The 25,970-nt window shown below is 46.4% G+C and overlaps 1 protein-coding gene across 2 annotated transcripts in view; it reads right to left on the bottom strand.

Annotated features, from left to right (window-relative positions):
• VRK3 (VRK serine/threonine kinase 3) overlaps positions 1–25,970 on the bottom strand; it is a 31,627-nt gene that overhangs the window by 2,935 nt on the left and 2,722 nt on the right. For both annotated transcript variants that reach the window (XM_015242840.3, XM_015242839.3), the window contains exons 3-13: positions 22,606–22,742; positions 21,177–21,326; positions 19,974–20,168; positions 14,971–15,035; positions 13,241–13,307; positions 12,264–12,348; positions 11,881–11,986; positions 10,226–10,318; positions 7,870–8,002; positions 6,602–6,722; positions 1,611–1,669 (exon numbers count right to left, since the gene is read on the bottom strand). In XM_015242840.3, coding sequence (XP_015098326.2) covers positions 1,611–1,669; positions 6,602–6,722; positions 7,870–8,002; positions 10,226–10,318; positions 11,881–11,986; positions 12,264–12,348; positions 13,241–13,307; positions 14,971–15,035; positions 19,974–20,168; positions 21,177–21,326; positions 22,606–22,741 — 1,210 coding nt within the window. In that variant the 5' untranslated portion in view covers position 22,742. The remainder of the gene's footprint in view (positions 1–1,610; positions 1,670–6,601; positions 6,723–7,869; positions 8,003–10,225; positions 10,319–11,880; positions 11,987–12,263; positions 12,349–13,240; positions 13,308–14,970; positions 15,036–19,973; positions 20,169–21,176; positions 21,327–22,605; positions 22,743–25,970) is intronic.

The following is a 25,970-nucleotide window of genomic DNA, read 5'->3' as shown; positions in this document are numbered from 1 at the left end:
TTGTTTCATCAAAACTCTTTTGGGGAGGGGGGTAGGATACAGCTCAGTGGTAGAGCACGTGCTTAGCATGCACGAAGTCCTGGGTTCATTCCCCAGTGCCTCCATTAAAAGAAAGAAATAAACCTCATTACCTACCCCCAAAAAAATTATTAAAAAAAACTTTAGGGGTGATAAATTCTGGAACTAGAAAGAGGCGATGGTTGTGCTACACTGTGAATGTACTTAATGCCATGGGCCATGGAATTGGCCATTTTAAAATGGTTTAAACTGTAAATTTTACATTATGTTTATTTCCCCACAATAAAAATTAAATGAGAAACGTATCTGTAAACTTAAAAAAAAAAAAAAAGGCTGGGACAGATCTATGGGTGACCACGCAGAACAGCAGCCCCAACGTTAATTAATGAAAAAAGCAAGATGTTGACCAAGCTGCGTGTATACTCACCATACTACTGATATTAACAGAGATTACTTTGAAAGTATGACTGGGAAGGGGGTGGGGAGGGACAGGAACTTCTTATGTTACACATTTCAGTTTGGTTGGAGTTATTTTTTTTTTTATTGAAGTACAGTCAATTTACAATGTTGTGTTAGTTTCTGGTGCACAGCATAGTGATTCAGTTACATATATGTATGTGTGTTTGTGTGTGTGTGTGTTCTTTTTCATTATAGCTTATTACAAGATACTGAATGTAGCTTCCTATGCTTATTCAGTAAGGATCTTATTGTTTATCTATTTTGTATGTAGTAATTTGTATCTGAATTTTCTTTTTTTTCAGTGAAGGTACTGGGGGTTGAATCCAGGACCTCGAGCATGCTAAGCATGCAGCTCTATCACTGAGCTATACTCACTTTCTGTATCTAAATTATTTTATAGGCCAATATTATGTTGGTTTTAAAACAAAAATCTGATAAAGAAAAAAAAGTAAAGAGTTTATAATATCAGAAAGTTGGAGACAATCTAAATGTTTATCAGTGAAGAATTGGTGGAATAAATTGTGGTATATTCATATAATGAATTATTGCCCCCAAACGTAGACCACTGTTTTTCAAACATTTAAAAACAGAAATACATCGTATAAGCCCATTACCCACATAAATATGTATCACTGAAACTAATGTCTCATAAAGCATTACATTACCCTAACTTCTGCAATGCATTTGTATTTTTTGTCTGTTTTTAATTTTTAAAAATCCTGTTTTTGACCCATTAGGTTGATTTCACGACTGTCTAAAGAGTCACAACTGCAGTTTTAAGTGACACTAAGTGTATTTTAACCACCATTAAAAAAAATTCTACAAGTACCAACACAGGAAATCTCTAAGATATACTCTACTTAAATGGAAAAAAAGCAAGTCAGAGACTAATATAATACATAATATGATTCTGTTAAAAACACACACGTGTGTGATGCTGTTACTATTGTTCAGAGACCTTTCTGAATTTGGGGGGAAGATTTTTGTTTTTCTACAAGGAGCACATATACACTTGCAATTTAGAAAACTCAAAGAAGGACAACAGAGGGGTATAAAGAGAGGCACCCCTGGGAGGGACCTGAGTCCCCTGGTCCCTCCACGGTCCCCACGTGCTCTCCCTGCCTCAGACATACCTGAGGGACTGATCCAGCGACTGCACTGTCCCACGAGGCCCTCCGGGTTGTCAAGAAACCTGATGGGACAACAAACAATAAATGCTGGAGAAGGTGTAGAGAAAAGGGGACCATCTTACACTGCTGGTGGGGATGTAATTTGGTGCCACCATCATGGAGAACAGTATGGAGGTTCCTTAAAAAACTAAAAAAAGAGTTATCCTATAATCCAGCAATCCCACTCCTGGGCATGTATCTGGAGGGGACTTCAATTAAAAAAGATACAGGCACCCCAATGTTCACAGCAGCACTATTTACAATAACCAAGACATGGAAACAACCTAAATGTCCATCCACAGATGACCAGATAAAGAAGCTGTGGTATATACGTACAATGGAATATTAATATTACTTAGCCATCAAAAAGAACGAAATAATGCCAATTGCAGCAACATGGATGGACCTAGAGATTAGCATACTAAGTGAAGTAAGTCAGGCAGAGAAAGACAAAAATCATATGACATCACTTATATGTGGAATCTAATATGATACAAATGAACTTATTTACAAAGCAAACAGACTCACAGACATAGAAAACAAACTTATGGTTCCCAAAGAGGAAAGTGGGGGGAGGGATAAATTAGGAGTTTGGGATTAGCAGATACAAACTACTAAATACAAAATAGATAAATAACAAGGCCCTACTGAATAGCACAGGGAACTACATTTAATATCTTATAATAATCTATAATGAAAAAGAACATGCATTCACTGACTCCGGTCACATTTAATATAAATAAACAAAAATTTTTGCACACCTGTTAAAAAAAAGCACGTATACATATATGTGTAACTGAATCACTTTGTTGTACACCAGAAATTAACATAACATTGTAAACTGACTATACTTCAAATAAAAAAAAAAAGAAACCTGACAGGACAGAGGTACACAAGAAAAGTCTTTCAGGGGAGAGCAACCTTTTGAAACAGGATGCCTGGTGGACGTGCCCTAGTGCCTGTTATTTGAGGTAGTTATGCTCTGTAGGGTCACCTTGAACACTGAATGAGTGAATTCTGAACCAGGCATTTAGGGGGAACGCAGTATCAGATACCTGCTAGCTTCCAGTCGCAACATTTTCATCAACGGATCAATACACCACCTGGTTTTACATGTGTTTGTGTTTAAAGATTTCCTATTTAATATGATGTTGATTCATTCACATGGATCTCAGGGCCAACAGCTCTTTCACTCATGCCGGCTAGAAGTTCATCTCACCCACGGATTTCCTTCCTGCGCTGAGGAATGTTAACACTTCAGCACTCTTCTTAGGGCATGTCTGAAAATGACCTCCAAAGTACTGTGAGTGCTGACTGTGGGGCTGCAAATACATTTTAGGGGAGAGGCGAATTCACAAATACAGAACCTGTGAATAATGAGGATCAATTATCTTTATCTATCCATACACACACATGTATAAATATACACACACACGCTTCTTGTACCACTTGACAAAAATAAAATTCTTCCATTTCCTTTGCTCCATCCTCAGAGTCCCAGTCCTCTGTATCTTTGGCCTGGACCACTTGGCTGGCTCCCCACTGTCCAACCAGTTGCTGGGTGCTGTCCTCCCCTCCTCCACCCCACCAGTATAGAAGTCCCCAAGTCCATCTTGCTCCCCAACCCTTTTGCCCCACCACTCCCTCCGTCCATGGCTGGGGGACCAGTTCAGGCTTCATTCTCTCTCTTTGGACCCAAGCTTCTCCCAAGCTTCCTGTGGATCCCCCATATGGCCCCAGAGAGTCTTCCTTTGGCCCGAGTGGACCACACCCTTCTCTGCTCCTGGGCTCCCCAGTGCCCTGTGGGAAAACCTCTGGCACCGAGGCCACCAGCCCCTGTGGCCTTGTCTCCCTGACTTCCTCCCTCCCATTTCACCCTCTAGCCAGACCAAACTCCTTCGTCTCTCAATGAGGTCACGCATCCACCCACACCTCCTGGCCCGCTCCTTCTGCCCTGGATGGCCTTTCCCCACCTTGACTCCCAGTAAATGGCTGCTCTCCCTTCTGGATATGGCTTGAGGGTTGATCTCCGGGAAGCTTCCCCGGATCCCTCTAAGCAGAGAAAATAGATCTCTCCCTAGTGTCTGCGCATTCTGTGCATAGGTCCACGGAGGCCCGACAGGAACTGTCGTATGTGTACAGGAAGGGCAGCGCCTGACCCTTTTCTCTCCCTTGCAGCCTCGGATGTGTGTGGTGAATGACTGAGCCAACGAGTGATGGCACAAAAGGGTTGTGCCAGCCTCCGGATGTTGTAAACTGAGTGAGTGATTCTCCTGCCACAGGCTGTTGCTGTTGGTGTTTGAGGGACCTCCCTGCCCAGCCGCAGTCTTAAAAGCGAGGACCAACTCTACCGGAGTCTGTGTTTTCCTACCTGGGGGCCTTGCACACCAGAAAGCCTTGGGGAATCGAACTGCCTCTTCTCTTTAATTCATTCATTCCATCATTAACTAAGACGTACATGAAAATGAATAGATACCTGCGGAATGAATGGAAGAAGACCACGCACACCAGTAAGGCGCCCTAGAGGACAAGGTAGGGGTCCAGAAAATGTGCATGTGGCAACACCGCCCCCTTGTGGGCTCTTTGGTTACTGCCTCAAGTCACGCAACAGGCTGGGCTGGGGGCTCTAAAATGACCCCGACATCACCACCACCATCTCCCAGTGGAGCATCTTCAGGTTCCTGGCTCTCCTTCTGTGGTTATGGTTGGAACCTGGAACTCCGAGATGAACTGTTACTCATGCCAAAATCATCGATATGAAACTGATTACTAGGACCTATCTGATTCACTGCACCGACTCAGCAACCGCAGTCTCTCTTACTGAAGCATGTCACAGTCACGTTTCATTAACTCCTATGAAGGGGAAGGTGGGAGAGAAGCGAAAAGGGAAACACAACTGTTCTTAGGAGTTAGAGGAAATTGGGGGAAGGGAGATTCGACCCACTGGAGTCTCAGGAAACAGGTTCTGAATGAATGAATGAATGAACGAACAAATGGAGAGTTCACATATATGCTATCCTGAATGCCTAGAAATCTTGACTTCCACTTGCCTGCCTGGGAAACTCTTCTGCTCTTTATAGACCGGGTCAGGCGTCTCTTAGGGAAAGGCTCCCAGTGGCCTGAGGCCAGGTCATGTGCCTCCTCTCTGCTTCCTACAATGCCCTGGGGGCTGCCACCACGCTCACATGCAGTGCCTGCTTCCTGCCCGTGTGTCTCCTCCCAGTAACAGGCGTCCCTTCCTTTGAGCATGAACAAGCAGAGACCTGATCCAGTGGGGGCAAGGGAAGGGCTCCCTGGGAAGTGACAACTAAGCTGAAATCTGAACAAGGATGAGAATCGGGGCATGACACCATTTATGTGGGTATGTGTCTGATTGGCATAATCAAACAGAACATATTTTTCAAGGACACATCTACATCTAAACATACAAACTGAGAAGAAGTATTGAGAGGCAGTGAACTGGTAATGTAGCTGAAGTTTAAAAATATAGCATTGAGCGAAAGAAAGCAAGAAACAGAATGATACTCAGAGCACAGTACCATTTATGCAGATTAAATACACACATCATGTATTGTTTAAGGACACAGACGTGATCTATACAAACTTCTTTGAAACAGTAGTCAGAAGCAGTAAGCTCGATGCACGTGTAATGATGGGGTTAAACTTGAAAAACGTAGTGTTGAGTGAAAAAAGCCAGAAACAGGTGAGATTTAGAGCAGAATACCATTTTTGCAAGTCAAACACACAGTGCCACCACCATCATGCAAGTTTAAGGATACAAATACATTTAAGCTAGCATATCAGTAGAACATATATTCAGTATGTTTGAGTGGGTATCTTTGGTTGAGAGAAGAAAGAGGAGATATAAAAAGGGCAAAATAAAATGAGAGAGAGGTTCAACAAGAACCAGGAACACCGCATGCTACACTGAGAAGTATGAGGGACTCAGTGCTGTTCACTGGAGTTCCTTTTTCCCATTCTGCATGACTTCCCCAGTAAATCTCTCATCGTTTCCCAGGGCTTCTGCTGACAATACATGGCCTGAGGTCTGAGTTTCCATTTAGACTTCATTCTTGCACTTCAAATGGGATAGCCAACCATCTCCTGGGTGGCCCTTCCTGTATGGCTCCTCTGGGGCAACTCTCATGCCCCAAGCTTATACCAGATTCTGAATCCCAACCTCTGGACCTGCAGGGCTTCCCTGCGTCCAGCTGTTCACTGTCCTTTGTGCTGGAGGCCAAGGCGCGCACCCCCTTCCCGTGCTCACTTCCCTCTGAGCCCACGTATCCTCTGTCCTTGGTGCTGAAGCACATACCCAGGAGCACCTCCCCTTGCATTCAAACGCCCTCTGTCCGCAGTGCTGAACCGCACAACCGGCCTTTCCATTTCCACCACTGCTGTCCTTTGTGCTAAACGTCTTAACCGGAAATAGCAGCATCTGGTGGTTTTACACGCAGAAGTGAGGGAGAAGTGTGGACACCGGAGGCCAATGTTGCTAGATGTTGAGGCAGGGCCCAGGCGTAACTGATTGTTGCCTGTGTGTCCATATAGGAATGAATGAATCATGGGGTCCTGCACATCAGTGAGCATTTTCTACTTTCCAGGCTCTGTGTTGAATGCTGTGTACCTGAATTCCCCAAATTCTTCCACAGCCCCCTGAGGTGGGTGCTAATAGGATCCCATCTCATAGGGAATGCTGAAGTTTGTGGAATTTAAGCTGCCCTCCCAACACCTTGCAGCGGTGGGGCTGGAGTCTGACCCTAGGCAGTGTGGCTCCAGAGCCCATGCTCTTGTCTGCTGGAATGGATGGTAGAGCACATGCCAGAGAACTGCAGAGGCCTTGGCTCTGCCAGATGCTACCTCCCCCTCCTTTCTGTTCCCTATTGGGTTCTGAGCTTCTGTCCCTCTGCATGGGTGCCAGGTTAGTGCTGGGCTCTGTTGACCCCTAGACTCACTTCTGCTTCAGCTTCATGATATCCTCAGTGTTGGGAAGGCAGCTTGTCCATGGCAGGGCCCCATAGAGCCACTTCAGCAAACAGTAGCCCAAGGTCTGGAGGTCACTGCGGCGGGAGGGCCCTGGGGAGGGGGGAAAGGTAGTAGGGGCTCAGTCCAGATGCTCCACTCACTGACATGCCCACCCTCTTCCTTTCTCTCTCTCACTGATTCAGCCATGTGCTCACACACTCAACCACCCAAACATACAGGCTCTCATGTGTTCATTCACTTTTCACTTGCCTACTTTCACTCTCTCATGAATCTCTCAATTACTCATTCAATCCCTTGGCCATCCCTTCATCCCAGCTTTCACTAGCTCACTCCCTCAACTATTTGTTTTTCATTCATGCACCCATTGTTCAACGAATCCTCAGAGCCCTGTGTGCCAGGCCCCATCCCACATTCTTAAATCCCAGACAAGAGTTTATTTGGGTCACAGCCCTTGACAATCCACTGCAGACACAGTTATAGTGTAGGATCAGCTTTTACAGAGGAGACAGAACAGGGCATGAGGGAGCCCAGAAGGATGGGCACTGAACCCAGCCTCACTCAGCAGGGGAGGGCAAAGGAGATCATGGGGGTTTATTTTTCTTATGCTTCCCAAATCACATGATTTAGACAATACTTGTGTAAACACTCAACAAACACTGAGAATTCACTGTGCCAGACCTTCTGCCACCTGCTGCTGGAGGCACAGGCACCATCCCTTTCCTGGGGGAGCTTAGTGTGGTGGGAGGATGCAGGCAGGCACATGGATGACTGTATCATCAATGTGTTTGGGAAAGAGAAGCTGAGATCCCCTTCAAGGATCTTCTCCTCAAAGTGCGCTGTTCTCTTTCCATACACTTTCCTTGGATGATCTCATTCCTATCCCCCAGCTTCAGCTGACACCTCCTGAGATATTATCAGTATTTGAGTCTCCATTCAGACCTCACTTGTGTGCTGCAGACATGGATTGCCAATTGCTTACTGCACAGCCTCTCCTGGATGGCTCTTGGGTAACTTTCATGTTCCAAATCTACAAAGATCCTAAATGCGAATCTCTAGTTCTGTAGGTCTTCCTTGTAGTCAACTGCCCACTGTCCTTGGTGCTGAACAGCTGTCCCAACGAGTAGGGTGCTATCCATGGTACTGAACCCTCTTAGCATGACGTGGCTGTGAAAACTAGAGTTGCCCTTGTCTTAGAATTATTTCTCTATGGTCCCGAACCTCTTCTCTGGCCTCTTACCGCAACCCTTGTGCAGGTCCATGCTAATGAACTCAAGGTCCCCCTCGTGTGGGCTCCTGCTGCCTTCAGAGTAGGCCACGTGTCTGCCGCCTGGGGAATAGCGGAAGGTGAAGCCGTAGCCTGCCAGGGTCACCTGTGTGGATGTGGTAGAAGCCGTACAGTTTGAAAGTTAGGAGCTTGGACTCCGGGGTCAGAGATTTCAACTGTGGGTGCAATTTCGAACAATCAAATGCCAAACAGTACAGAAAGGTATGAAAAGAACCCAAACCAATCATCCCCATCTTTGCCCACCCCCCTAAACCTACTACCCAGAAGTAACCACTAATAGTAGTTTCTTAGGTGTTGTTTCAAATCATTTTCTTTAAATAATCAGTAAACACACGTGGACAGGGAGCAGGCTCTAGTTGTCCCCAGGGGGATCACACTCTACCTCCCGTTGGGCACACAGCTTTCTGGACTTTAATAGTGGTTCAGGGCATTAACTCTGGAGCCAGATAGACCAGGCTCAAATGCCGGCATGGCCCTTTAGTGGCTGCATCACCTTGGACAAATTATTAAACTTCTTTATGCTTTGATTTCTCCATTTGTAAAATGATGATAATGATAGTCCCCACTTTGCAAGGTTGTTAGGCAGCTTAACTGAGTTTAAAACAAAAAGCAAAGTGCTAATCTGCCAGACACACAAAGCTAGCCACATCTGCTTTTTAATGGCTGCATCTTATTCTGCCACAAAGAGTGTGGACAACTGCTGGCTTTGTCCATGTGAGACCTACATCTTTTCCTTCCGGTCACAATTTGTGATGGTTAATTTTATGTGTCAACCTGACTAGGCAACAGGGTGTCCAGACATTTGGCCAAAGGTTATTCAGGGTGTGTTGATGAGGGTATGTCTAAAGGGGATGAACATTTGAATCAGTAGACTGCGTAAAGCAGACTGCCCTCTCTAGTGTGGGTAGGCCTCATCCAATCAGTTGAAGACCTGAATAGAACAAAAAGGCTGCGTGAGAGGGAATGCCTCTTGCCTGACTGTTTGAGCTCAACATCAGTCTTTTCCTGCCTTTGGATTTGAACTGAAACACTGGACCTTCTCGGGTCTGAGCCTGCCAGCTTTCAGACCAGCACTTACACAATTAACTCTCCTGGCTTTCAGGCTTTTGGACTCTGACTAGAACCATGCTATCAGCTCTCCAGGGTCTCCAGCTTGCCAAATGCAGATCTAGGGACTCTCAGCTTCCACTATTGTGTGAGCCAACTTCTTATAATAAATCTCTGTCTCCCCCACCTTTCTGTACACACACACATGCACACGCACACACACACATACACTTTCTGTAGGTTCTGTTTCTCTGGAGAGCTCTGCCTAATATGGTTCCAGGAGTTTTCTCTGGGATCACTCCTCTCCAACTCTTAATCCATGTGATTGAGGAGGGGCTCACCTGATCTATTTCTACTGAGGTTGCTAAGATGAAGGGATTTGAGCCTGATTTGCTGGTCTTATTTTGTGACCATGAGGGAAGAATGTCTGTATGATAATGAGCAATGCAAACACAAGGAGAGCCCAGACATGGAAGAATCAGTTTCCCAATGATAGGGCCAGAATTCCTAGATTCAGCCATGCCTGGAGCCAATGAAGTCATGGATTTTTTCACTCCATGAAGCAATAAATTGCACTTACCCCTTTACAAACTTCTTCTCTTTTTTTTTTCTTTTGCTTAAGGCATGTTAAATTGGGTTTCTGTCACTAGGAGTAATTAGAATTTACTTTAAAATACTAATGTGCCCTACTGGGAGTATATATTTAAGGTTTTCCCATTTTACTGTTATAATCAATGTTGTCAGGAACATTCTGTACATATTATCCTTGAATATATGGAATGGATACATTCCTAGAAGAGGAACTGGTGTATCAAAATAAATGCACTTAAAATGTTGACTGTTCTATCCAACTCACCTTCCAAAAAGGTTACCCAATGCACACTTCCAACAGTATATAAAGAATTTCTATTCCCTTACATCTTTATGGGTAATAGATATCATTCTTTTTAATTTTCTCTACTTAAAGGGTAAAAATAGTATATTTTTAGTTTAGTTTCTATGATTATCAGGGAGGTTGAGTATCTTTTCATACATTTAACTAAACTGTGGCTTTATTTTTTCTATGAACTGCTTTTCCTATCCCTTGTCTACTTTTCTACTAAGTTGCTTATCTTTTCTTATTTATTCCAAGAAGCTCTTTATACATGATGGATAGCAATTCTTTGTCTGCAACAAGCATTGTGACATAAATGGAGGTTTTGAGACAGGGGAGAGCCTGGGCCCAGAGAGTCCCTGGGGAGGGGGAGGAACTGGCTATTACCTGGCACTGGTCCTCTGGATTCACAAAGATATTCTCAGCTGTCACATTTCCGTGAACATACTCATTCTCATGGAGGAACTCCAGGGCATCCAGCTGGGGGAAGAAAGAAAGCATCTCCATGAGCAGTAGGACCAACACAAAGAGGTTCTAATGGGAAGCCTGGCAAAGGAACCCCCACTGTTAGGCCTGGGGTCACATGGTGCTGCTTGCAATAGGGGTTGGGGGCTTGGTTTAAGCCTAATTCTGAGTGAAGCACTTGGACACCCACTCTGACAGTACACCTAAGCAGGTCTTCTAATTAGACTTTTAAAAAATTCACCATTAAAGCTGATATTTGGTTTTCCATTGATCTCTCGTATCTATTTCTTAGCTGATTGCAAACCTGTGAGGGGAAGAAGCTAGTTACTTATTGCCCCGCTGCAAAAAATAAACCCACACTCATGTACTTCAAAGGGGTTTTCTCATTTGTCCTAGGGAGCAGAAATATAGTTAAGCCATTTAAGCAATTTATATTTTTTATCTCTAGCTCTTACTTTACTACTGAGCTCCAGACCCATGTACTGAACTGCCCAGGGGTTAGTTATGTCCTCATTACTACGTCCTAATTACACCTCCGAGAGCTCCTTGACTCCAGGGCTTACCGGTCCACCAAGTTCTGCTTGTTCTACAAAATCTCTGTCCCCACAGTCCAGCTCCTAATCAGGCCTCGTCCTCTCACACCGACCTCACCCAGCTTCCACCTCACTCCCTCCACGCTGTTCCAACATGGCCCATAGGGTCCTTCTGCACCCAGAGCTGACCTTGCCCCTCTCCTTCTTCTAATCCTTGCATGGCTCCCCAGTGCCTTCAGGCAGAGTCCCAGCCACTCAGCTGGGTCTTCAAGGCCTCGCATGATCTGGTCATGAATGACCTCTCCACTCCAACCTCATCTCTCGCCCCTCCCCCTCCACATGTCACACTGCACTCTGAACATAACGACCTTTGGGATTCGCCTAATATGTCACTCCCTTGTCACTTCCATCCCTCCAGCTTTTTACACGGAGTCCTCTTATTCTCTATCACAGCAGGGGACATTCCTGTTCAGGGCACTTTTCACAATTTGCGCAACTGTGACTTAATATCATCCTTTCCTACTAGATACAAAATCATGTCTGTGCTGCCCCCACTGGACTCCCAGTCCCGGGGACAGTGTCTGACACCCACCAGGGACCTGATAAATACTTAATAAGAGGATGGATGAGGGAACGAACGAACGAACAAATGTCTTGTGCTCTCTCCTCCACACAAGACTATGCCCAAGCTATTATCCTTGGCCTGGAATAGTCTCCCCCTGTGTCCCCACTCCTGCTCTACCCACTACAGTGCTATTTCCTGTTCTTGGCTTAGAAACAACCTCCACCAGGAAGCTCTACTGAACCCCTCAATTTCAGGTGGGCCCCTTCCTCCAACTCCCATGGTCTCCTCAACACCCCTTGTGGCAATACTTATATCACTCTGGTTCTAATGGCCTAGTGTTCGGCTGTGTTGGTCAGTGTATGAGCCCCCAGTGCCCAGCCACGGGAGATGTGGGTAGAGTGTGTTGAACAAACCAACTGATAAGCCAGGACCCAGAGCGCCATCATCCAGACGGGAGCCTGCAACGTTTAGATACATACCAGCCGGCAGGCCATCTGGAACACAGACCTCACTGACATCACGTGTTTGGGGCAGTCATCCAGGACCGACTGAAGGCTCCTCCCCAGGATGGGGAACACCAAGAACCTGGAAGATACGAGTGTCCCAGGAGGTGGGGGAGATGACCAGGGGAGGGCATGAACCACAAGCCACCAAGGATGGACTGTGGCTGGTGGCTACGTGGTCCCATTCCCTGGTGAGATGTAGGGTTCTGATGGGTGGGGGATTGGCCTGGCTCAAAGCTGGGGGAAGGAAGGAAGCTGAGTAACTGGCCAGTGGCTCCAGGGTCCCAGCCACGCCCGGGCACATGACGGGGAGGGGAAGGAAGGGGCCAGTGAGGTGGACGGCAAGTGAGGCAACTCACCTATACCTGTCCTGGTGAATGCCAAAACCGATGCAGGTGGGGATAGCCAGCTGTGGGGTCGAGTACAGCTTTTTCCACTTGTTCACTGGGGGAGGCAGGAACCAGAGAGGTTAGTTAGAGCCCACCCGGCCCCATACCCGTCTTGGACAAAGCCCATTCTCAGACCAGAAGCAGAGTGCACCTGAGCCCAGGCCAGACCCCGAGTCTCCTGGTTGGAGACGTCACCTCTGAGCACAGGTGACGGTGAGGGCGGTGATGACGGGGGTGGGGTGTGTGAACACAGGAGAAAGCACTTACAGATCTGGAGTAGGTGGAAGGGATAAGAATGACAGCATAACTTCTGAGTTCCCACAGAGAGCTAATGAGGTCAGGAAATGTCTAACGTGGTCATGGTGTCACTAGAGGTCCACCCACTTTCCAGAATCTCAGTTGGAAGAACAGATCCAGTGGTGTGCTGATAAAAGCTTAACCACTGGCTGTTGAGGAAAAAAAAGGCCAGTGTTGGCCAGTTTCCATGGTGTAAATACTTCTCATGGCCAATTACAAGCTACCAATATAGTATTATAGAAGATGGCATTTGGAAGAGATGCGGCAGTTATATGGTATTTTCACCATACAATGAATGTAAACAATCTCGGGAGTATAGATAAAAAGTGCAAATATTTAGGGAATGGTGAGTTTTGAGTATTTATTACCCTTGTTCTTAATGTCATTTATTTGACTGTAAATTGATCATTTTTACCATGCCTGTTTAACAACTGACTTGAGGTATTTCTGAAATACTTGGCTCTCCAGAGCTGGTATGAGCCGGCCTCAGCCCATTGTCTGTTGCCCTGAGGCCTGAGGGGGCGATGGGGGCAAATCTGGGCCTTTAATGTAATCCCAACCCTTCTTGCACCTTCGGGGAGAAGCCAGTTGTTCTGACCAAGCTGGTTCCCCCAACTCTTCCCCTACTTGCCCACTTCCCTGAGGAATACCTTGCAAAGGCTTGGCGGCCCGCTGGAAGAAGTTCTGTTCATTGAACAAGCGCCCATCCTTGGCATCCTAGTGGGGATGGGAGGGGAAAGGGCTATCACACTGGAACCTCTTAGGTCAGGGCCCCTAGGCCATCACTGGCCATGGATTACTCCAAGGTAATGCCAGCAACGACCCAGGTTCCCCATCATGTCCTGCACATCAGAACCAAATTCACTCGGGTGCTGTGCGTGAACACCTATCAGAGACTTTGAGTCATTGTTCGGGTCTTTTTTCTTTTTTTTATGATAGAATCCACAAGTTCTACCTAGACATGTGGCCTTTAGCTAAAAACTACACTTCCCAGCCTCCCTTGCAACAAGGCAGGACTACATGACTAAGGTCTGGCTAATGGGGATGTGAGCAGAAGAGCTATGGGCAACTTTCAGGTTATGCCCTTAAAAGGCTGGGGCACGATCGCCCCTTTCTATTCTCCTGTTTCAGTCGGCTGGAATGCAGAGGAGACAGTGGGAGCCAGAACAGCCATCTCAGCCCATGAGATGGAGGTTATAGTTTGAGGATCTTGGAGCAACGAGAGAAAGGAAGTGAGCCCCTTGTTTATGGAACCATCATATCAGTCCTGGACCACTGCCCCAGACTTTAAAGTGAAAGAGCAATAAAACATTATTTTCACTTAAGCCATTATTAATATTGGGTCATATTTTCCAAGTGGCCAAATCAAATATTTTAATTAAACACAACTAGCATAGCTGGGTTCTTAAGAGCACAGGGTTAAAGAGAAATGGATTCAAACCCCAGCTCTGCCACTCATTCATTCTTTCTATAAAGCACCTATTATGTGCCTAGTATTGTTCTGGGCATTGGAGATACGGCAGTGAACAAAGTGACCTGCACGCTGGGTGCCCCTGGGCAAGTGACCAAATCCTCATTTCCTCACCTGTTAAATGAGGAACAGAGTAACAGCCCCACAGGTTTGATTATGAAGCTCTGAGCCCAGGGTTGGGCACAGAACAGGCTCTTGGCAAGCAGGTGCTGTCACTCATCTGCGAGCCTGGCCCTGGAGCCCTTGCTCTGAACCACTCACCCAGCCTCCATCTGAAGCCGATGGTGGGGCACCCAACCAAGCAGTCTCGGTTTTCTGGGTGGTGAGAAAATTGAAAGAAATAAAAGGATGAAAATAAAAGTCACCCATACCTCCAGCCTCAGGGATGATGAGGCTACTAACCAGGACCATGCTCTTTTATCAGGCACTCCCTGTCTGTGCTGAAGTACGTGACTTGCCTGCCTCGGTTTATTTTCTCCTTCTGACCCCCACGTATGCTGAGGTCATGCGTGATTTCACTGACTCCTCAGTGCAGGACCCCAACACCCTCACTGTGATATATGGTAGATGCTCATTAAATCATGCTGCGAGGCAGGCAGGTGGTGGGGAAGCAGGCTGCACGACGTGGCTATTACTGGCTCCATCTCACAGATGAGGAAACTCAGCTCTCAGAGGGGGAGGCGCTTGGCCAGATGGCACGGCTGGAAAGCATCAGAGCCAGGGCTCAGGGGTGGACCTGCCTGCAGCTTGCAAGGGGCCCCAAGTAGAAGAACCTGAAGCCTAGAAGGAGACACGCCCCACCCAAGGTTCCACTCCTTGTACTCTCCCCATAGAAGGACTTGGAGGTCAGTGGTGCATCTGCTAAAGCCCCAGGCCCTCCCCTCGGCGCTGCCCCCAGGGGACACTCACTAGTTTAAGCGAGAATCTTTGTTTCTGGGGGCTTGACTGGCAGGCAAAGGTGTAGACGGGCTCAGCTGTGGACGGACAAAACGAGCGAAGTTATCATCTCCAGGAAGGGTGAATCCTCAGAGTAATGGGCAGCAGTCCCCGTTAAGTGATTCCCACAGGATCAAGCGCATTCTCGGCTTTCAAGACCTGTTCCTTCCTATTTTCAAACAGGTTCCATTTTTCTCCTTCCTCCCTGCTCTCTCTCTCTCTCTCTGTGTTAACATCCAGCTGTGCAAAAAAGGGTTATTAACCGAGACTGCTCTCCAAGGAAAGGCCTGCCCAGTCATAAACCCAGGGCTCCAGGCGCTGCGACCTGGAAGAGCCTTGCTTAATACATTATGTGGAAAGTTGCAACACGGGCCAGGCAGGCGGGAGGCAGCCTCTGACTGCCAGACAGGCAACGTTGAACTTGGAGCAAGAACGTCGCGCTGGGATCCATCACAACCAGAATAACATCAGCAAACGCTTATCCGGTGCTTGCTATTCTGGTGCTTCATTCTATTCATTTCACTCTCCCAACGGCAACCCAGTGAGGTTGCGGGATTAGGACAATCTTGGCTTTGCAGGTGAGGAAACTGAGGCGCAGGGTCATGACATCACTTGAATGAGGTCGGACAATGAGTCGTTGGCCGAAGGGGGAGACCAGCCCACATGGTCTGGCTGAGCTTTCCCATCTCCCTGAGCCTGGCTGGGGGCCCTGGGGATCCCAGGCCCAGCTCACCGCCAGCAATGCCAGGATCCTGATGCTTCTGGCCAGGGTTTCCCACCTCTGAGTCTCTGCCCAGCCTGTGACTCTGTTGGGCCTGCCTGTCTCTGGCCCAGACTCTGTGTTGTGGGCACAGCTGAAAGGCGCTTCATTAAAGGACAGTGATTCCACCTGACAGGTACCAGCTGACAGTCTATCTTCGGAGGGCAGGTCTGGAATAGCCTAACTCCGGGGTTCTCAACTGTGGGTGGTTCTGCCTTCACCAGTGGGCATTTGGCAATGTCTGGAGACAGTCCTGGTTGTCACGCCTGGGAGAGGGGATGGGTGCTACTGGCATCTAGTGGGTAAAAAAGGCCAAGAATGCTGCTAAACAGCCCATGCCTAGAGCAGCTGAAACTGAGGAAGAGGGAGAAGCTCACGGCTGCCGCTGGGAGGAACACACCAGGTGTGTTAAGGGACTACATGTGGAGAGAACTATGGTAGGTCTATGCAGGTGTGATAAAATTCAGGGTCCTGAGATGTGGGAACTGTCCTGAGCGATCCAGGGGGCCCTAGTGTAATCCCAAGGGTCCTTATAAAGGGAGAGGCAGGGAGAGATCTGACCACAGAAGAGAAGGGGGTGTGATGCTGGAAGCTAAGACCATGGTGATGTGCTCTGAGGATGCAGGAAGCGGCCACGAGCTGAGGAAAACAGGCAGCCTCTAAGAGCAGGGCCAGGAAGGAAACAGATTCTCCCCTGAAGCCTCCAGAAGGACAACTTAACTTTAGCCCCATGAGGCTGATTTCAGAGTTGTGACCTCTACAACTCTAACGGAATAAATGTGTGCTGTCTTAAGCCACTGAGTTTGTGGTAATTTGTGACGTTGGCCACAGGAAATGACATAAGCCCCAAACCTCGATCCACGAGGACAAAGACCCAGAGGGCAGGCTGGGACTTGAACCCCAGCTGCTTCTCACAAGCAGCTCTTCCCACACATTGCAATGAGCAGTGGCAGGGATTTCTAAGGTTGCCTTGATCATGGTTCTCCCAAACTGTGCCAGGGAGCCCAGGGAGGATGACGTTCTAATCCAGTGTTCGACAAGGGAAGAGAGAGTGCCAACTCCTAGAGCTGTTATGGAAATGAGTTAATAGATGTAAAGAACTTAGTGGGTCCCACTCCTGGGCATATATCCAGAGAAAACTGTAGTTTGAAAAGATACACGCACCTCAGTGTTCATAACAGCACTGTTTACAATAGCCAAGATATGGAATCAACCTAAATGTCCATCTACAGATGACTGGATGAAGATATGGTGTAGACATACAATGGAACACTAGTCAGCCATAAAAAAGAATGAAATAATGCCATTTGCAGCAACATAGATGGACCCAGAGATTATCATACTAAGTGAAGTAAGTCAGACAAAGACAAGTATCATATGATATCCCTTATGTGTGGAATCTAATATGATACAAATGAACTTATTTACAAAATAGGAACAGACTCACAGATATAGAAAACAAAGATGGTTACCAAAGGGGAAGGGGTGCGGAAAGGATAAATTAGAGGAGTTTAGGATTAGCAGATACAAAGTACTATATACAAAATAGATAAACAAGGTCCTACTGTAGAGCATAGGGAACTATATTCAATATCCTATAATAAACCATAATGGAAAAGAATATATATATAACTAAATCACTATGCTGTACACCAGACACTAACACAACACTGTAAATCAACTATACTTTAATAATAATAATAATAATAATAATAATAATAATAATAATAATAATAAAAGTCCTAATTAAAAAAAAAAAAAGAACTTAGCAGGGGCCCAGAGCTAAAAGTGTCAGCTGCTGTAATAAAAATCACCCTTCTGGTTGCTGCTGTTCTACTGCTACTATTTTAAACTACAGGATGTGAAGCTCTTCCACATCTTCTTTTTTAAATTTTTATTTAAAATTTTTTTCTTTTTTTTAATTGAAGTGTAGTCAGTTACAATATGTCAATTTTTGGTGTACAGCATAACATTCCAGTCATGCATATATATATATATATATACATATTATATATATATATATACATGGGCAGGAGACAAGTTGCCCTGAGGTAATGTGGCCCTGAGGCACATCCACATGCAGCCCCGCTCCTCTCCCCCATCTCCTCCCTCTACTCTTCCTCTCATTCTTTCTCACCCCAATTCCTTTCTTCTCCCTCCCTCTCTTGTGGTGTAATTGTTGCGAAGCCAGACCATCTAGGTTCAAATCCCAGCTCTGCCACTTCCAGGCTGTGTGACCTTGGATGAGTGGCTTCCCTTCTCTGTGCTGCAGCCCTAAGATGAGGTAACATAAGTGTCTCCCTCCAAACATGTCTGGTCAGTACACAGAGCGCCAGGCGCAGAGTGAGCGCTCCCACTGCTCCTTCATGCTCTCCTCCCTTGCCCCTTGGTCCCTCCATGACTAACATCACCTATTCTGTCTGAGGAGATCCCTTTATGGTTTTCCAGGCTCTTTGCCTCTATTCCCTCTCACCATTTGGGACCAAGAGCCCGAGGAGGCAGGCAGGGTACCATCTCTCACTTCTCCAGCAGGGACATCGAGGCAGAGGTGCTTGCCCACCTCACTCGCTGTGCTGGAGCCAGGGCCCGCCTCCACCTGGGTCTGTCTCAGAAGTGGGCTGCCCTCCTGCTGTTCAGGCTCTAAGGTGGGATGGCTGGCCAGAGGCCCCAAACTGCCTGCACGTGTGTCTGGACGGCTGGTGCTTCCAAATCCAAGACTACTCATTAAAACCCAGGTTTCTGCTTTTCTGGAAAATCTGGAAGCTCTCTGGAGCCCAATTCCTGGCTAGTTATTAACACCTCTGGTTTCATCTTCCTCATCTAGAAAATGGGGATGATGACTGTGCTGACGTCATGAGGATGTCATGAGAATTAAATGAGTTTAAGAAGCATAAGGTAAACGCATGAGTGTTTGTACACAAATGTTCACAGCAGCCTTGTTCATCATGACCCAAAGTGGACACGATCCAAATGTCCACCAATTGATAAATGGGTCAACCAGATGTGATTTATACACACCCTGGGATATTACTCAGTCATAAAACAGAAGGAAGTTCTGACAAAGGTGACAACATGGATGGACCTTAAACCACCGTGCTGAGGGAACGGCCAGACACAAAAGCCCATGTAGCGTATCGCTCCATATACCTGAAGTGTCCGGAACAGGCAAATCCACAGAGACAGACAGCAGATTGGTGGTTGCCTGGGGCTGGGGGTGGGGGAATGGGGAGTCACTGCTAAAGGTACAGGGCTTCCATTTAGGGTGATGGAAATGTTCTGGAACTAGGTGGTGGTGACGGTTGCACACCATTGTGAATCTACTCAAACCCACTGAACTGTAGACTTTAAAATGGTGAATTTTACATTATATGAATTTTATCTCAAAGTAATGCAAAGAGGAGGCAGAGCTCAGTGGTAGAGTGCCTGCTTAGCATGCACAAGGTCCTGGGTTCAATCCCCCAGTACCTCCTCTAACAATCAATCAATCAATCAATCAATCACTAACTAAATAAATGCATGCCTGCAAGGAACTTCACAAAACACCATCAAGTGCTTAGAATAGGGCCTGGCCTGGAATAAGCCCTCAGGAAATATTAGGTCCATTAAAACCAGCAGGAGATTCAAACCAAGTGAGGCCCTGGCCCATCTGGACCCCTCTCCTGGGCCTCACCCCTTAAGCACAATAAAAACCCAGGTCAGAGGCCTTTCCTTGTTCTCTTAGAGCATTTCAGAGCTGCTTTCCCCAGAGACTTCAATTCTGCACGCAATACACCTTTCATATCTTCTCAGTGTGTGCGGGACAACATTGGTCTCAACATTCCAACTAAATTTGGGGGAGAGTCCGTCCTATGGCCACAGGGCAGACAGAAGAGTCATCGGTCATCACTGTCCTTGCCCTCTATCCACACTAGGCCCGCACTCCCATGTGAAAAGAGTAGGGGGCACTGAAGAAGACTGTCCTCTTTACACAGGGTGCACGCTCTCTGCTTGGCTACAGTCCCCACCACTCCCAATTGCCCTACTCCCAGCCTCTTTCACTCATTTACTCTACCTGCCTGGCCCTGGCAGGTGGGGAGGTTTGCAGTCTCAAATCTATGAGAAAGCTGCCTCGAGGTGGGCCGGTAGCTGGGGTATGGCTTCCACTTCCATCCTCGGACTGGGGTTCCCTCCTCCTTTGCCCTAGCCTGGCACCTGTCCACCTGTGGACAGAGGGTACCTTCATAGAGAATGCCCTGGTCGTCCCTGGTCTGGAGGGATCCCAGCTTCCAGTGATGCCCACTCTTGTCCGTCAGCACCGTCCCTGCTGGCAAAGCCTGGAGCGAGGTGGTCACTCGGCTCCGCTTCAGGGTCTGAGGGCTTCGCCTGGTTGTCTGAGGGCTGCTATGCGGGGTGGGGGATCTGCTCCAGCACCCTGCAGGAGGATGGTCAGGATAAAGAAAAAGTGGCATCTGAGAGAGGAAATGGGTCATCAGACAACACTAATACTGTTCATGGATCCATTTGTTCATTCAGCAAGTGCTCCCAGGGACCTTTCATGGACCAGGTCCTGTGTGTCATAGCTAGGGGAGTACCCTGAATGTGAGTCAGACCCAGGTCTTGTCCTCAGGAGCCTGATTTGGTGGGGGAATCTGATCTGGACACTGCTGGTCAGAACTGAGTCAGAGATGGGGCAGTACAGGGGGATCTGAGAAAATGACTGACTGTGCCTACAGAAGTCAAGGGAGGCTTTGTGGAGGAGGGGACATTGGAGTTGGGTCTTGCTGGATGAAGAGTTTACCACGGAGGGGAAAAAAGACATTCCAGACAGTCATCCTAAAATAGGACCTGGCCTTGGCCTTGTGCTGAGTAGGAAGAGGGAGCAGAAATTTGTGAGACTGAGGGGCTCCTAGACTGGCAAGAGAATGGGGGTTGGGTGGTGAGGAGACAGACAGGTTCACAGGAAAGATATAACGACTCCATACCTCCCACCCACCATCCACCCAGGGCACATGGTGGCAAGGGGGCAGTGGGGCCCAGAGGATAACAAGGGACACAGAGGAGACACCAAGGGCTGTGACTTCAGGGCCAAGGACCCAGTGGGAAGGAGACGGGCACACGGTCCTCACACCTCCTGTGGTCACTGGCTGGCATGGGGTGTACACAGATGAGTCCACCTGCTCCCAGTTCACGAGGGACTCTCAGTCCAGCAAGTGAGGGGATGGGGATGGGAAGGAGCTGTCAGTAGGGAGGAGCAAGGTCAGCTCTGGCCATGGAGAGGACTGGAAGGGGAGCCTGCAGGCTGACAGGAGGGGAAGGAGGCTGGGATGAGGGTCCAGGCAGGGGTAGGTGACACCTGAGCAAAGGAATGATGCCTCAGATGCTATCAAATGACCTGCTTTTTCCCCACGGAGAGTCAGGCCAGGTTGAGCATAACTCTCACCTTTAGTTTTCCCACTGCTACTCAAGGCATCTTCAGATCCGGAACTGTCACCGTCTGAGAGGAGGGATGACCTGGGAGAGGCAGCACAGCTGGACCACTTCACTTTCTTGGGAGAGATTTCAGAACTGGTGCTCCTCTTTCTGCTTGAGCCTAGAGACAGGAAGACCAAATGTAGACTGGAGTTACAAAGGTCCTTTCCAGGAACCATTAAACCAGAAACCGTGAGGTCATATTCAACCACTCTTCCCTTTGACCCTCACAGCCAAGTCTTGCTTCTCTGTCACTAAATATCTAAGCAAATCATTTCTTCATTTTAGTTCTTCTTTCCTTCATGAGTCTTAGCTTCTCTTTTATAGCCACTAAGCACTTTGTCACTATGTGTGTGCGTCTCCAGGTAATTTCTTCAGATCTATCTTCCAGTTCATTATTCTCCCTTCAGCTGTGTCTAGTCCAGCAGTTTAAACCATCCAATGAGTTTCTGACTGTCATGATGATTTTTGTTTTTCTTATCATAGATTTTATCTGGTTACTTTTAAAATCTGCCTGGTCAGTTCTAACTAACTTTTGTTCCTTTGTTATATTTTCAATTTCTTCTTTTATTTCTATAAACATGGTAAATGTGCTCAGTACACATTCTCATCTATTCATTCCAAGGTCTAGGTAATTGCTGGTCTGATTCTATAGTTTGTTGTTTCTCCTGACATTGGCTTGTCTCCTGGTATCTTTATTTATTTATTTATTTATTTATTTATTTATTTATTTATTTATTTATTTATAAATTGTTATTTATTTATTTTAAAATCTTCTTTCAAAAATTTGTTTAAAGTGGCAGTTTATTTTTATTTATTTATTTACTTTGTGGGGAGAGGTAGTTAGGCTTATTTATGTGTTTAGTTTTTCTAATGGAGGTGCTGGGGATTGAACCCAGGACCTTGCGCATGCTAGCACACGATCCACTGCTGAGCTATATACCCTTACACCTGGCATTGATTTTTTTTTCCCCCAGTATTGATTTTTAAAGAGAGAGCTGATGAGATCTGCTAGGAAGTTGTGGGACAATGGGGAAGTCTTTGAAAGGAGCAGATTTAGAGGGGTGCAGGTCAGCAGTTATATCAGAAGCTTTGTTCTGGGCATGTGGAGACACATATGGGAAACTCAGCAGACGTCAAGCAGGCAGTATGATGTACATAAATGTGAATTTCAGGGGAGGAGTCCAGGCTGGAGACAGAAATGTGAGTTGTCAACTTTAGAGCCAGAAGCCTGATAAGATGCCAAGAAACTGAATACAGAGCAAGCCCGAGCTCTGGGGTTCTCTGGTATCCACTCAGGATCAGGCAGGCTGCAAAGGCATCTGTCCTCTCTCCCCAAATGCACGCACACACCCACATCACCCCACATCTGAGGAATGGCCCAAAGCCCTGGTTCTTACCTCGGAAGGATGACATAAGAGGTCTGACAAAGGCCTGGGACCCCACATGCTCCTCCGTAGGCACAGGTTTTCCGCAGTAGGGGCAGAATTTGAACGTTGCTTCAATACTTTTGCCACAGTCTGGACAGAAAATCATGCTAGAAGACACATGTGGGGGTAGGGAAGGGAACAGGAAGCTGAAAGAAAAACTTAATCTACTGCTGACAAGTAGTCACCTGAATCCCCCACAGTGACAAGATTGCAAAAGGAATAAAGATTATCACACTTGGAATATACTCTCTTGGAAACTGGCCACTTGTAAAATGAGTTTCTGCCCACTGTGTCCAACCTCTAGCCACTTGCCTCTCCCTAACAGTCTAGGGAAGGTATAAAACAGAACAAATGCAAAGTAAAACTGTAGACCTCACAAGAGATATGGGAATGCTTTGAGGTCAACATTAAGTTATGCAGGAGAACTGCTCCGATCACAGAAACATAGAGGGTTTTCAACTGCACTTGTGATGTTCATTTCTTGAACCACGTGATGGAGACGAGTCTATTAGTGCTCACCAAAAATCCACGCGCTCCCTTTGATTTCCTAGGGTCCCTTGCAGTGAGACTGGGGCCACATGACTAGTTCTGGCCAATGGGCTGTGGGTGGAAGTCATTTCCTGACTGAGACGGTTAAGAGCCTCAGTACCTCCTCTGTCCACCTGTCCTCTGCAGGGATGGCCCAGATGGCCACGTACTCCAGGTGACATAGGGACAAGATGAAGGGGAGCTGCTGGGTCTACATCACAATCTCATGATCTGCAAATCAACTGATGCTGTATGAAGCCACCAAGATTTCAGGGTTTATTTGTTACTGCAGCACAGCCTATACCTATCCTGACTAACTTAGTGAGATAATGGGTGTTCACTATGTTATCCTCTAAGCCTTGTGTACTTCTGGAATATTTCCTAATACTTAAAAAAATCAAAACCAAAATCATGCACAGAGCCTAGGGCAAATGTGGATGCAGCAGGTGCATTCATTTGCTTGGGTAGCCACAACTAAAACCGTGAGAAACCGCCACCTTGATCTTGGACTTCCCAGTCTCTGGAACAGTGAGAAATAAGTTTCTGTTGTTTTTAAGCCACCCAGTCTGTGATATTTTATTATAGCTTCTCAAACAGCCTAAGACAGGCCCTAATCCGATATGGTGTCCTTAAAAGAAGAAGGGATTAGAACACAGACAGAAGGAGGCTTCAACAACAGGAATTGTGGGGAGGGTATAGCTCAGTGGTAGAGTGTGTGCTTAGCATGGACAAGGTCCTGGGTTCAATCCCCAGTCCCTCCATTAAAAAAAAAAGATCAAGGGAAAAAAAGACCCCAGGAATCATTTTCTCACAATTTGGGAGGCTAGAAGTCCAAGTTCAAGGTACCAGCAAGTTTAATTTCTTCTGAGGCCATTCTCCTTGACCTGCAGAGAGCCGCCTTCTCACTTTGTCCTCACATGGTTGTCCCTCTGTCTGTGTTCTAATCTCTTCTTTGAAGGACACCAGTCACACTGGATTAGAGCCTGTCTTAGTCTGTTTGGGTGGCTATGATAAAATATCACAGACTGGGTGACTTAAAAACAACAGAAACTTATTTCTCACAGTTCTGGAGACTGGGAAGCCCAAGATCAAGGTGTCACCATGGTTGGGTTCTGGTAAAGGCCCTCTCCTGGGCTGCAGACTGACAACTTCACATTATATTCTCACGTGGAGGAAGGGGTTGCAGAGATCTCTGGGTCTCTTTTATAAGAATACTACCCATTCATGAGGGATCCACCCTCACAATCTACTCACCTCCCAAAGGCCCCATCTGTTAATATCATCGCACCGGGCATTTCATTTCAACATATGAATTTGAGGGGGAACACAAACATTCAGGCCACAGCAGGACCACCTTAAAGACCTCATTTTAATTACCTCTTTGAAGGCCCTATCTCCAAATATGGACACATTCTGAGCTCCTCAGGGTTAGGGTTTCCATATACAAATTTTTATAGGACATAATTCAGCTCATAAGAGCAGTATTAAACTAGTTAACCAGTGAGGCAGAGAAACTTGGCAAAGATGATAGGGCAACAGGCATTTGAAAGTGAACATACTTTAAATAGCAAAAGAAAAAATAAAATTATTTTATTTGGTCTTTATTCTAAGACTTAGTGTACAGTGCCAATTATAAGCTGGAGTATCAAAATAGAAGTCAAAGTAAACTTGAGCTTGTGACTTCACTTTACATTGTAAGACAAAGATCTTTTTTATTTATTTAACTTTGACAAATAACAACTGTCTATATTTAAAGTCCACAACTTGTTTTAGGGGGAGGGTAGAGCTCAGTGGTAAAGCACATGCTTAGCAGGCACGAAGTCCTGGGCTAAATGCCCAGTACCTCTGTTAAAATAAATAAATACATATATAAACACACACACATACATATATGACAAATTGGGATTATAATGGAATGATCATAGTTTAGGCCTACAAAAATGGAGTTGTGTGGCCATTGAGGACCTGGTCTCAGACACATCCCTGCACCACTGAGAACTTGGACTTTCTGTGAACTATACCTAACCCAAGGACACCAGCTGTTTTGAAAACAACACCTGCTACCTGGAACCTTGGGTCTTAAGGTTGTTCTCCCTTGTAACTAAGCAGCACTTCAAACACCAACGGATCCTTGTTTAACAAACACCCTTACTTCCTGCCAGCTCCAATTATAATTCTTGCTAAATAACTCATGTAACTAACCATGGGCTTGCAGTTTTTGCCTTTATAAGCGTTCTCTGTTTGTAGTCCAGTGCAACAAAACTCAAGTGCTTCTTGAGTCTGTGTCTCCTGCGCTGTAATCCTAACAAGCCCCAAATAAATGCCTCTTTATTTCAATCAGGTCTTTGTTTCTGAAATTTTGGTTAACAGGATATATTACGAAAGGATTATCAAAGGAGTACCACAATCAAACTCATTAACATAACAATCTAACAACCATCATTGCTATGACTTTTTTGTGTGTGTGGTGAGAACACTTGAGATCTACCCTCTCAATAAATTTCAAGTATGTTATTATTTACTAATAGCTGCCATGCTATTAAATCTCCAGAACTTATTTATCTTAAAGTAGGGAGTCTATACCCTTTGATGACTATCACCTCTTTTCCCTCACAGCCTCTGGCAAGTACCATTCTACTTCCTGTTGCTATGAGTTTGACTTTTTTTTTAATGGAGGTACTGCGGATTGAACCCAGGACCTCCTGCATACTAAGCATGCGCTCTACCACTGAGCTATAACCTCCCTGCTAAGATGGGGCTTTTAATAGTCCTTATTTGACAGAGTGGTTGGAGGCCTAAATGGAGTA

The sequence above is a fragment of the Vicugna pacos genome, chromosome 9 (genome assembly GCF_048564905.1).
Source record: "Vicugna pacos chromosome 9, VicPac4, whole genome shotgun sequence".
NCBI classification, from domain to species: domain Eukaryota; kingdom Metazoa; phylum Chordata; class Mammalia; order Artiodactyla; family Camelidae; genus Vicugna; species Vicugna pacos.
Note: the sequence above shows the minus strand (reverse complement) of the source record. Positions and strands in the feature narration are given on the sequence as shown.